Source organism: Fusarium proliferatum (genome assembly GCF_900067095.1).
Source record: "Fusarium proliferatum ET1 genome assembly, contig: FPRO_scaffold014, whole genome shotgun sequence".
NCBI classification, from domain to species: domain Eukaryota; kingdom Fungi; phylum Ascomycota; class Sordariomycetes; order Hypocreales; family Nectriaceae; genus Fusarium; species Fusarium proliferatum.
In genome coordinates, this window is record NW_022194803.1 from 127942 (window position 1) to 140239 (window position 12298).

A 12298-nucleotide genomic window follows, 5' to 3' on the forward strand; every position below is an offset into this window, starting at 1 on the left:
AAACAGTCAAAGTATCCAGCAATGAGCCAATCACAGCAGTTCCCTTCTTCACTGCGTCAGGCGCAGGTGGGCTCCATGTCTTCTGCATCTGTGTCTGCTCCTCGCGCTGGCTCTGGCTCTGGATCCGGCCCTCAACCCCAGCCCCAGCACGACGAATTGCACATGTCGGGCTTGAGCCAAACTGGTGGTCCAATTTCCATGTCGCCTCAAGACTACGAGAATCCCCCTCAGATCAAGTTCGAGTCTTCGCCTTCAAACCTCCACTACAGGAACCCCTCCAACTCTTCGGTGCCCAACGTCCTCCAACCCGCTGGTGGCCTGTCCGCTCGCGGCGTCCCAGCCTCGCCCAACTTGCCCTCGCCGATGCAGCAATCCTCTCCCGCTGCCTCATCTGTTCCTCACCAGCCGCCGACGCAAGGTCAACACCAGCAGCATCCCCATCACTCACAGCAGCCGTTGCAGATCCCTTCTCAGCACGGCCAGCCTTCCCACGACTATTCAAACTCGCCCTCTGCCGCCGCCGCGAGCAAACCACCACTAGGCATGTCTCATAGCTATTCCCGCTCCAGCCCAGCCGCTGGCTACGATGGCTCTTCCAACTACCACGCATACACGCCCACCACTCCCAGCGGTGCTTCATCCTCGCATTTAATGTCTCCAATCGACCCCGCTAGATACAATGCTCCAGGTTCCCAGCGCACCATCTCCAACACCCCGCTTGGCCTGGCTGATATCCGTCCCCGCGCCGACTCGAGCATGTCCGATGGCCATGGAGCTTCTATGGGCTATGACGCCAATAGCGCTCAGCCAGGGACGAGCAATTACCTCGCGCCGTGGGCCATTTACGCTTTCGACTGGTGCAAATGGCCTGCCCAGGGTAACGGTGCTGGCAAGTTGGCTGTGGGGAGCTACCTGGAAGATGGTCACAACTTTGTGCGTCTCAACGTGCAATTGATCATATGCAATCGCTGACTCTTATAGATCCAAATCCTCGATAGCCACATTACGCCTACGCCCCAAGATGTCTACACACCTGGCTCGTCTAAATTTAGCCTCGAGTTCACCAAGGCTGCCGAAGCTACCCACTCTTATCCTGTGACGCGCTTGCTATGGGAGCCTCCCTCGTCGCAGAAGCAGTCTACTGACCTGCTCGCGACGTCGGGCGACCACTTGCGATTATGGTCTCTTCCTAACGAGAATCCTGCTACGCCCAGCAGCACCATCGGTCGTCGCGACAACCCTACAACCAAGTTGACTCCCCTCGCTTTACTTTCCAACTCGAAGACCCCAGATCATACTGCGCCACTCACATCTCTCGATTGGAACACCGTTTCTCCCAGCCTTATCATTACTTCCAGCATAGACACAACATGTACCATCTGGGATATTCCCTCACTCACGGCCAAGACCCAACTTATTGCCCACGATAAAGAGGTTTATGATGTTAGGTTCTGCGCCAAGAGTGTGGATGTTTTTGTCAGCTGTGGTCAAGACGGAAGTGTCCGTATGTTTGATCTTCGAAGTTTGGAGCACTCTACAATTATTTACGAGCCCACGGGCAAGGAAGAGCGAGGTGAGTTGCCTGCCCAGTCTTTCTCAATCATATATTGACATTCATAGATCCCAATGGTGGCCGTGTTAGCCCAACACTCGCTCAACAGACGATGGCGAATCCTCCTCCGCTGCTACGGCTTGCTACATCACCTCACGATACCCATCTCCTCGCTACATTTGCTCAAGATTCCAATGCTATTCGAATTCTAGACGTACGACAACCCGGCCAGGCTTTGTTGGAGCTACGAGGTCATGGTGGAAACGTCAACTGCATCGAATGGTCACCTCATCGACGAGGCATGCTTGCTTCAGGTGGTGACGACTGCCAAGTTCTTCTCTGGGATCTTTACAACTCCAACCAGCCGATGAACGGTACTCCTCAGCAAGAGAACCCCCGAAGCCCTGTTGCTAGCTGGCAATGCGATTACGAAATTGGCAACCTGGGCTGGGTGCCTCATCTGCCCAATTCCGAGTACGGCGAATGGCTCGGCGTGGGCGCAGGACGCGGTATCTGGGGAACACGAGTCGCATGAAAAGACAATACTGAACTGACTTAAATCATTTGTAAAACGTGGGTCAAAGCTTCAGTTATGCTCCAGAAACGTTACTCGATTCATGTAAAGTGTGGCTGGTTAAGGGCATGGTCATTGCATTCCGCAAAGCCTGGAGTTTTCATTAGGAGGTTTTCGAAAGTCTGATTGGGGGCATCTTGAAGATGCCAGGGTCAAAACGTTGGGCTGGTCGATATAAAAACGCGAACTTATATCCTGGACACTTGCGCTTTATAGGAGGTCTTGTGCATGAGGAGGAGTTTGAGCGGCCAGATTGAGTTCTAGGTAGCTTGTGCAAAGCCTGGGAAAGGGTGGACATAGAGGGCGGCGCTGGTGGGAGTTAGCGTTGGAGTAGATATAGATGATGAGAAGATATATGCAATATGATGACTATAACCAGATATCAATGAATGGTGGAGTGGTTTGGATGTGAGTTGGTCGAGCGCCTGTCTGGTAGACTTCTTTGGACACACCTTCATGAGGTCGAGAACCTGAGTATTGATAGGGTCACGATATGTGACATAGAAAAAAGCCTGCCGATCCCTTACAGTCCTTTGACGCTGATTCATCGTCTCTACCTTGATTGAGTACCTATGTACATTCGTATGGGCTCAAGATTCACCAAGGCTAGACATTCACTGAGATGCGGTTCTATAATATCGATGTGATGCCTCTGACCTATTTAAAAAATGCATGCAATTCTGTAAGACTTGAAGAAGAAACATTTTCACCTCAAACAATTTCAAGATGTTTCCCCTTCAAGAGATCAATTAATGACTTTCACAAGGGACCCACTGTAACTCTGCACAAGTCGGGACCCACCAATTACACGATTGTGCATTGCACAAGGCCCGGCATTTTGCCGTCTGAAGCTCCAACATTGACTTGAAAGTTGCTTGAACCTCTTTCTTTATTTATCTTTGTCATCCATCAAGCGCCTTTTATTCTTCTTCCTTCGCATCGACGGCATTTAATACTTTCTTAATCCTTCAAACCCCAGCAGCCAGTCTCTCGCCAATTATCGCAGACACGCTTCGTGTCGCGCGGCTCACTCGCCACCATGTCCTCCCACGACCCTTCGCGCTTCGACGACTCCGAAGATGAGGAAGATTTCAACCCAGCGCCCGCCGATATGTCCGACGAGGAGCAAGATGTCGATGACAAGAAGATAAAGCGCGGGAGCAGTCTTGCGCCTCGCGATGATGACGATGACGAGGACGAGCGACCGTCAAAGTCGCGACACGCCGATGACGACGATGAGGAAGAAGAAGAAGAAGAAGAGGATGAGGATGACAATCCCAAACGTCGCGATGACGACGACGACGAAGAGGATGAAGAAGACGACGAGGACGAGGACGATGTCCAGCAGGTGAGCAGGCTCTGATTCTGCCAAGGCGCGTTGTCTGCCTGCCCTTAAAATACTGACCCCCTATAGGGCCATCGCAGAAAGCGCAGAAAGGAACGAGGAGCAGCTTTCTTCGATATTGAAGCCGAAGTCGACGATGAAGACGAAGCCGAAGATGACGAGATGCTGGGTGAAGAGATAGGCGACTTTATCACAAACGATCATCCAGACGATATCGCCGAAACTGGTATCGATGATGACAGACGACATCGTGAGCTCGATCGCCGTCGCGAGATAGATTCCAGCATGGACGCCGAGAAACAGGCAGAGATCTTGCGACAGCGATACGGTAATCGACGTTCTGGCAAGGGCTTCAGAGATGCATCGGTTGTTCCCAAGCGACTGCTCCTCCCTAGCGTGGACGATCCTAGCATTTGGGCCGTGCGATGTAAAGAAGGCAAGGAGCGAGAAGTTGTTTTCTCGATTATGAAGCGCATCGAAGAGAGGGCCGGCACTAAGGATGAACTGGCCATTACTGCCGCGTTCGAACGTGGAGGCACCGACTCTGTCATGAAGGGATTCGTCTACGTTGAAGCCCGCCGTCAAACCGACATTTTGAAGGGATTGGACAGTATGATGAATGTGTATCCTCATTCAAAGATGGTTTTGGTCGACATCAAGGATATGCCTGAACTGTTCCGCGTTTCCAAGACGCCAAGTCTGGAGCCTGGAGCCTGGGTTCGTCTTCGAAGGCCCATGAAGCACAATGGCGATCTCGCTCAGGTCATTGATGTTACTGAAAACGGTCTTGAGGCTCGTGTTCGCTTCATTCCCAGATTGGACTATGGTATGCGAGACGATGCCTTCTCTTCAGTTACTTCTGATGGAAAGCGAAAGCGACCTTTCGGTATGGCTGGCCCTAAACCACCCCAGAGGCTCTTTAGCGAGGTTGAGGCACGAAAGCGCCATCCTCGACATATCCAGGGAAACCCTACTGCCGGTACATGGACCTACATGGGTGACGAGTTCGAGAATGGTTTTCAGGTTAAGGACATCAAGATTCAGCAACTTATTACTACCGACGTCAATCCCTCGCTAGAGGAAGTCACTAGATTCGCTTCAGGCGCTGAGGATGGCACTGAGAATCTTGATTTGAAGGCGTTGGCCCACAGTCTGAAGGACAGCAATGCTCTGGCTACGTACCTACCTGGCGATATTGTCGAGGTCTACACTGGCGAGCAGAAGGGTGTTGTTGGAAAGGCGATGCGAGTTCATTCTGATGTCGTCTCGATCACTGTTACTGAGGGTGATCTTGTTGGTCAGGAAATCGATGTCCCCATCCGATCCCTTCGCAAGCGCTTCAAGATTGGTGACCACGTCAAGGTCATTGGTGGTAGCAAGTTCCGCGACGAGGTCGGAATGGTTGTCAACATCAAGGATGACCAAGTCACTCTTCTGACAGATCAGACCAACTCTGAGGTCACTGTGTTTAGCAAGGATTTGCGCGAAGCTAGTGATATTGGTGGTCAAGGATCACTAGGCCAATACTCTCTTCATGATCTGGTGCAACTTGACCCTACGACCGTGGGATGTGTGGTCAAGGTTGATCGCGAGTCGCTCGTTGTTCTTGACCAATTTGGAGATACTCGCCAGGTTATGCCATCCCAGATCGCCAACAAACTTCCAAAGCGAAAGACTGCTGTCGCCGCCGACCGAAGTGGCTCTGAGATTAGACTTGAAGATGTCGTTAAGGAGTACACAGGCCAACAACGACAGGGCAAGATTATTCACATCCATCGCTCGTATGTCTTCTTACACACCAACGACAGCAAGGAGAATGCTGGAGTCTTTGTCACCAAAGCCAGTATGGTCAATACCGTTGCGGCCAAGGGAGGTCGTGTCGCTGCTGCATCCGCTGGACCTGACCTGACGGCGATGAACCCAGCACTCAAGCTTCACAAGAACGGGACAGAAAACAAGCCCGTGCAACAACCCAGATCATTTGGCCGAGATAAGGCAATTGAACAGACTGTTATTATCAGGAAGGGAGCCTACAAAGGTCTTTTGGGTATTGTCAAGGATACAACAGACACCCACGCCCGGGTCGAGCTTCATACGAAGAGCAAGACTATTACGGTGCCCAAGGATAGTCTGAGCTTCAAGAACAAGCTGACTGGAGCTACAATTGACATCGCTAGCCGAGGAGGCCGTGGTGGATATGGTGGTGGTGCTGGGCGGGGAGGTGGTGGTGATCGTGTGCCAGGATGGCAGGGCGGTTCTCGCACACCTATGGCAGGGAGTGGCTCAGACAGAGTGCCTGCTTGGGGATCACGAAGTAAGTTTCTTGGAAATTGATTGGTTTCAGCATGCTAACAAGATGCAGCACCTGCAGCTGCAAGTGGACGCACACCCGCTTGGAAGGCCCCAGATATGTCCGGAGCCCGAACTCCCGCGTGGGCCGATGGTTCGCGAACTGTCAACCCTTACGACGGCAACCGTACTGCTTATGGCTCTGGTGGACGTACACCTGCCTGGCAGGCCGGTGGAAGGACTCCTGCTCCTGGCGATGCTTTCGGTGCTGGCTCACGTACGCCCGCGTATGGCGGTGGCGGCGACAGCTGGGGCTCAGGTTCAAAGACACCTGCTTGGGGAGTATCTGCGCCAACTCCTGGAGCTAGTGGAAACGATTCATGGGGAGGTTCAGGCGCTTACGACGCCCCTACACCCGGCGTTGGTCTTGGTGCCCCGACTCCTGGTGCATTGAGTGCTCCCACACCTGGCGCCTACTCTGCACCAACTCCCGCGGCCATCAGCGCACCTACACCAGGAGCTTCGTGGCAGGGTGGATGGGGAGCAGACTCGGCTCCTACGCCCGCGGCTGGCGCTCCCACGCCTGGTTATTATGGTGCTCCTACACCTGCAGCATATGCTCCTCCAGAGACTCCTGCCGCCACTGGTCCTCGATACACTGATGATGATTGATTGGGAGGGGAGGGTATAGTAAGATCATAACGCATGGACAGGCAGTAAATGGGTTTGCACAAGGCGTTTTGGAAGATTAAATATTGTATAATCAAAAACTATAGCAGAAGGCTGATTAGCACTGAAGATTTGAAGTGCGACTAGAACTTTGGGTGAGCTCCAATTGAATTAACCGTTAATGTGAAGAGAATCGGCTAGGTACTAAGATATTGATCAAACTTTGGTGTTGTGAGGTCGAGTCGAAGCTATGGCTTTATCGATAAGGACTTGGTGATCTTTTCCCACTTGGATTCGTCAATCTCGAACTTCAAGCAACTTTACGACATTGCGACACTTCAACACCCACCAATTGGGCTCAAGTCACACGTTTACTCGTGCGGAAACAATGTCATTGCGAATTGCGCCACGAAAAGTGACATCAATCGCGGTTCCTCGAGCCTCGCACCTCGAATGCCCTCTCCTCAGTCATCGAACCTCAAAATGCGCATTCTCAACATCACGACCCTCCGATCGCCGGCAACAAATTCCAAGCCCAGTCGACTCTGCTAAACCCGGCGAAAAGCCCACCAAAACGACCATAACCCTGACAACATCCGAACAGTCTGCTGAGAGCGCAAAGAGTATGATCGAAAAGGCTACGAGACTGGCACAAGAACGAGAAGACAAACTACGGCAGGCACGTTCAGCACGACTGGGGAAGCTTTCTACAAACGCAGAGAAGAGGCAAGATGTAAGGGAGAATCTGGCATCTAGCGAGAGGAGGGAAAAGGCAAGGCAGGCTGAGGAGAGAACGAATGCGGCCGAGGAGAAGAAGAAGACTGGGTTGACGAAGGAAGAGAGGGAGAAAGCCGAGAAGGAAGATTACAATAGGAGACATAAACAGCTGGAGAGATTTTGGCTCAAGTTCATGGTGGGGATGCCAATTGTCTTGGTTGTTGGTTATGAACTGTTTCAAAGACGTAAGTTGCCCTGCTTGTTGCATAGAGATGCGCTAATATGGGGTAGTTGTTATGGGGAAAGAACAAAAGGTCATGCCGTACAAACAGGCCAAGATCAATAGAGAGAGGGAGGAGAGAGAGCGGCTTGCCAGGGAGAATGGCGGGAGCGTGGGAACGGAATGAGAGAGGAATGTGATGGGGACTTGCGGCTCGATGCTGAAGTCAAAGACAAGCTCTTAGCCGGGACTGCTGAAAGCTCAACAGTGCTGAGATGTGTATTATTGTATAATATAACGTGTACGATATGTTGGATGTTGAAAGGAAGACACCAAAAGGCAAGACGCCACGGTTAGAAAGGTGGTGTTGTGACATGGACGTTAACATCCGCCTGGCAGCGGATGCCATGATCAAAGCGGGAACAATGAACATTGACTGATGCTATTATCTTTATCGCCAGCGCAACCATAGAAGCGTTGGACTGCTAGGTTCATAGCGAGCTCAGGAGATCGATCAGGGACAAGTAAATGGTTGCCCAAGTCATAGTGTATATATCATAGGCCCATCTAAAATAGACACAAAAAAGTAAAAAGTAATTACATAAAAATGCTAACGTTCAAAGTCATAGAAGATGAAAAGAATGTTTTCTCCGACTCCTCCTCCAAACCTGTATCTAATCCTTTTCCATCATGTCCCAGGTGTGTCACTTACTTGGACTGCTGGCACTTGAAGCAATCCTGCTCGTAGAACTTGACCCAAGAAGTGCTCTTCTTGTTGATCTTGCCGCTCTTGTACAGCGTACACTTGGCAGCACTGTTGTAGAACGCAGGCTGGTAGCTGAAGTACTTGCACTCCTTGCCATAGTCGATACAGCTCTTGGCACAGTTCTCGAGGCACGACGCATCGCCCACGACATTGATCTTCTCCTCCTGACAGATCTCACCGCGCGTGCCGCAGTGCGTGTCCTTGGCGCACTTCTCAAACGCAGGGACGTACTTGGAGCACGTAGCAGGGGGTGTAGGCGTGGGAGTGTTGGAGCAGGTGTAGCAGGTATCGAGGTCGTAGAACTTGACGCCCGTGTTGCAGGGTGTGAAGCTGAGCTGGGCCAGGGGTGCGGAGTAGAGCTGGCAGTAACCGCCGGTGCTGCGGAACTTGGGGGTGTAGGAGAAGGTCTTGCAGGTGAGGGTTGTGCCGCAGAGCTTGCCGCAGGCGTTGACGTCGGTGACGGATGTGGCCTGGCCGAGCTTCTGGGTGGAGCGGCAGGAGACCTTGCCTTGCTTGCCGCAGGTTGAGGGGGCGTTGGGGAGGGGGATGTAGTTGGTGCAGACGGGGGCTTCGGTGGTTGTGGTGGGAGCTTCGGTGGTGGACTGAGCTTCGGTTGTGGTGGTTGTAGGAGCCTCAGTGGTAGAAGCAGCTTCAGTTGTAGTTGTGGGAGCAACACCGGCCTCAGTGGTGGTGGTTGAAGCAGCGCCAGCTTCAGTTGTAGTGGTTGAAGCCTCACCAGCCTCGGTGGTAGTTGTAGAAGCAACAGCAGCTTCGGTGGTGGTTGTAGATCCCTCACCGGCCGCAGTAGTAGTGGTAGCAGTAGTCTCAATACCAGTCTCAGTTGTCGTGGTAGAACCAGCAGCCTCAGTGGTGGTAGTAGCCTGACCGCAACCAGCATAGCAGATCTCAAACTCATAGAACTCAGACTCCTCGGCAGAAGCACAGTTGTTGATCTGAAGCTCGCTCACAGTTTGAGTGTAGAAAGTGCAAGTGGATGAAGAAGCCTTGTAAGCGAAGGTCTTGCAGCCAGAGACCTCACTACACTTGCTAGCACACACATCGGCGCTGCTACCAGTGTCGGTGGAGATGTAGGTCTTGTAGGTCTTTCCCTTGACAGCGCAGTTGGTGCTAGGAGGGTTAGGGACGGGAGTGTAGCCGGTACAGACGGAGTCGGTGGTGGTGGAAGCAGCTTCAGTAGTGGAAGACTCGGCGCCAGCTTCGGTGGTAGTGGTAGCAGTGGTATCGACACCAGCGGCTGTTGTGGTAGTGGTACCAGATCCAGCCTCAGTAGTAGTAGTAGATCCAACAATAGCCTCAGTAGTGGACGATCCCGACTCCTCAGTAGTAGTTGTTCCGCTCTCAGTAGTAGTAGTAGCACCACCCTCGTCACAAGAATAGCAAGCTTCAAAGTCGTAAAACTCCAAGACAGGAGTACTAGTAGCATCAACATTCAAACCGCTGACGGGAACCTTGTACAGATAGCAGGTATGGCTCTCATCCAGAGCGAACGAGACACACTTGTCGCTGGGCTTGGTGGTGTCATGGTAGACGCCGCAGCTGCGAGCACAGTCCTCGATATTGGAGTCACCAAGGCCTGCGAGGTTATTGAAGAAGGCACTCATGCCCTGGGGAGCACCTCGGACGGCGCAGTTGGCAGCGGGTGGGTTGGCGACGGGGGTATAGGCTGTGCAGCCAGCGGAGGTTGTTGTTGTGGCAGCTTCAGTGGTAGAAGACTCGACGGCAGCAGTGGTGGTAGTTGTGTCAGAGCCAACCTCAGTCGTGGTTGTAGATCCAGCAGCTTCGGTGGTAGAACCAGTCTCTGAGCGAGTCTCGGCAGTAGTAGTAGTGTCAACACCAGCAGCAGTGGTGGTAGTAGCAGCACCTTCATCACAAGAGTAACAAGCATCCAGATCATTAAACTCCCAAGCGGGAAGGCCACTGCGGTTGATGCCCAGGGTGCTAACAGGAACACTGTAGACATAGCAAGTGTTGGACCCGTCTAGGGCGAAGGAGAGACACTTGTCGTTGGGCTTGGTGGCATCGTGGTAGTTAGCACATTTAAGGGCACAGTCGTTGACACTGGCGGTGTTGCCGTAGGTTGCGAGTTGACTCATGGAGGCACCACCACTTGCCGAGCCCCTAACGTTGCAGTTGTTGTAGGGGGGGTTGGCAACTTGTGTGTAGGCTGTGCAGCCGGCGGAGGTTGTAGTTGTGGCAGCGGCTGTTGTTGTGTCTGTGTTGGCTGTGAGGGTCTCGGTAGCTGAGGTCTCAGTGGTAGCGCCAGGAGCAGTTGTGGTCTCAGTTTGAGAGCCAGTGGCTGAGGTCTCAGTGTCGGTTGTGCCTGTAGCATGGGTTGTACCAGAGGTTTCGGTCTCAGAGCCTGTGGCAGTTGTTGTTCCTGTCTCGGAACCAGTAGCTGAAGTCTCTGTCTCTGAGCCGGTAGTAGTTGTAGTTCCAGCTGAAGCAGTACCAGTGGTCTCGGTAGCAGAACCAGTAGCGGAGGTTCCAGTCTCGGTTCCAGTAGTCTGAGATCCAGTAGCAGTCTCAGTACCAGAGGTAGTTGTACCCTCACCACATCCGAAGCAAAGGTCGAGGTCATAGAAGTGGCTAGCATCGGAGCCCTCGCTGAACGTATATCCGAGTGAAGAAACGAGGGCATTGTACAGAGTGCAAGAAGAGCCCTTGATGGAGAATGACTTGCAGCCAACAGTCATGCCGCAGGTGTTACCACACTGAGCATAGTCGGTAACAGTGATAGGAGATCCAATGACCTTGTCGGCGCAGTTGGGTGCAACACCAGTCTTACCGCAATCGGCGGGGACGATCTCAGTGTAAGGAGTGTAGTGAGAGCAAGCAGCCTCAGTGGTGGTGGTAGCAGCAGTCTCAGTAGTAGCAGTAGAAGAAAGAATGTCGGTTGAGCCAGAAGTAGTCACAACAGCAGCGGTTGAACCACTCGTTGTGACAGGCTTGGGCTTACAAGGGCTGGCGTCGGCCACGGCCAAAGCAGCCAAGATGGCTGCAAAGACCTTTGAGGAAGGCATTGTCGGGGGAGTGTATTAAGCTATTGCAGTAGAGGTAACGATTGTAAGTGAGAATAAAAGGTTCCCGTGTAGTGAGCGAGTGGAATGTAGTTGGTAGAGTATCAAGTCAAAAGAGTGACAGGCAAATGCACAGCAACAGCAAGAAAAGAAAGAGAGTGTTTACCGCTGAGGGAACAGTCACAATAGCGAACGTACGACACCGGATATATAAGAGTCCTTCATCGAATTCTTGGCTTAATTACCGATCTGTCCACCTCCATCGCCACTGGCACGATCTAGCAAGCGAAGTCACTTGGCGCCAAAGATACAAGTTGCGCCGTACCGTGGTAGCCATCTTCTAAATCTGGACTTCATCCGGGTGAAGCTATCACGATTCGGGGATGGGAGAATCGATAGCTTGCGGTGTCGTGGTGGGGAGGAGATGGCTAGTCAGGGGTGCAGACCGTTTGGTGGCGTCTTGGTTCATAACGCTACGGGAAATAAAATGAAACATACAGGTAAGGGTTACTGAGGATGGGGTTTTATTAGGGCAAAGGACGGAGAGTAGTTGGTGGTGGTTGTGGTGATGGGAGGGAGTGTCTCGGTGAGTGGGAGACGTGCCGGTGCCTGAAACCTGAGACTGGATGGCAGGTGAAGTTATCGAGATATTGACCAGGTCTCTTATCTTTACGGATGATGAGATAACGCCATTGACGATTACAGTGTCTTTGAGGGCATTCTCCAAATCCCATGCCCATCAAGCCTTCATATCGCCACCACCATCCACAACACTCAGCGCTTATCACCAACTCACGCCCTCAAAGAAGCCCAACAAACAATGACGTCTACACAAAATCTTGGCCAATGCCGACAATCCGACGCTCAAGCCCTCACTTTACCATCTCACTTACCGTAGAACGAGACGTGACCAGCTGAACTACGGATCTGGCCTGACAAACGGACCCCAGTCAATCACCTTTTTAGCGCCGCAGCAATTTAAACACCTTTTTGCGCCGTGGCTTGAGAAAGGGGAGGAACTGCGTACGCCTCCTATTGCTGTCAGCGCAATTCGCATCGGGTCTATTGAGTGACTATCGACGGATGAGATGTTTGATAGATCGTGGAGTTCTTGGGAGAAAAGCCTCA

General features: G+C 52.3%; 4 protein-coding genes across 4 annotated transcripts; 3 read left to right on the top strand and 1 right to left on the bottom strand.

Moving 5' to 3' along the window:
• Positions 1-21: 21 nt before the first annotated feature.
• Positions 22-2087, top strand: FPRO_04148 (uncharacterized protein; the record flags this gene model as incomplete). Its single annotated transcript, XM_031223723.1, has 3 exons — positions 22-933; positions 982-1573; positions 1621-2087. 3 exons carry the CDS (start codon positions 22-24, stop codon positions 2085-2087), a joined length of 1971 nt encoding a protein of 656 aa, XP_031089054.1.
• A 1078-nt stretch (positions 2088-3165) lies between these two features.
• Positions 3166-6432, top strand: FPRO_04147 (uncharacterized protein; the record flags this gene model as incomplete). Its single annotated transcript, XM_031223724.1, has 3 exons — positions 3166-3474; positions 3541-5785; positions 5834-6432. 3 exons carry the CDS (start codon positions 3166-3168, stop codon positions 6430-6432), a joined length of 3153 nt encoding a protein of 1050 aa, XP_031089055.1.
• A 385-nt stretch (positions 6433-6817) lies between these two features.
• Positions 6818-7553, top strand: FPRO_04146 (uncharacterized protein; the record flags this gene model as incomplete). Its single annotated transcript, XM_031223726.1, has 2 exons — positions 6818-7391; positions 7438-7553. 2 exons carry the CDS (start codon positions 6818-6820, stop codon positions 7551-7553), a joined length of 690 nt encoding a protein of 229 aa, XP_031089056.1.
• Positions 7554-8074: 521 nt separating this feature from the next.
• Positions 8075-11173, bottom strand: FPRO_04145 (uncharacterized protein; the record flags this gene model as incomplete). Its single annotated transcript, XM_031223727.1, has 1 exon — positions 8075-11173. The coding sequence occupies one exon, from the start codon at positions 11171-11173 to the stop codon at positions 8075-8077; it is 3099 nt and encodes a 1032-aa protein (XP_031089057.1).
• Positions 11174-12298: the final 1125 nt, after the last annotated feature.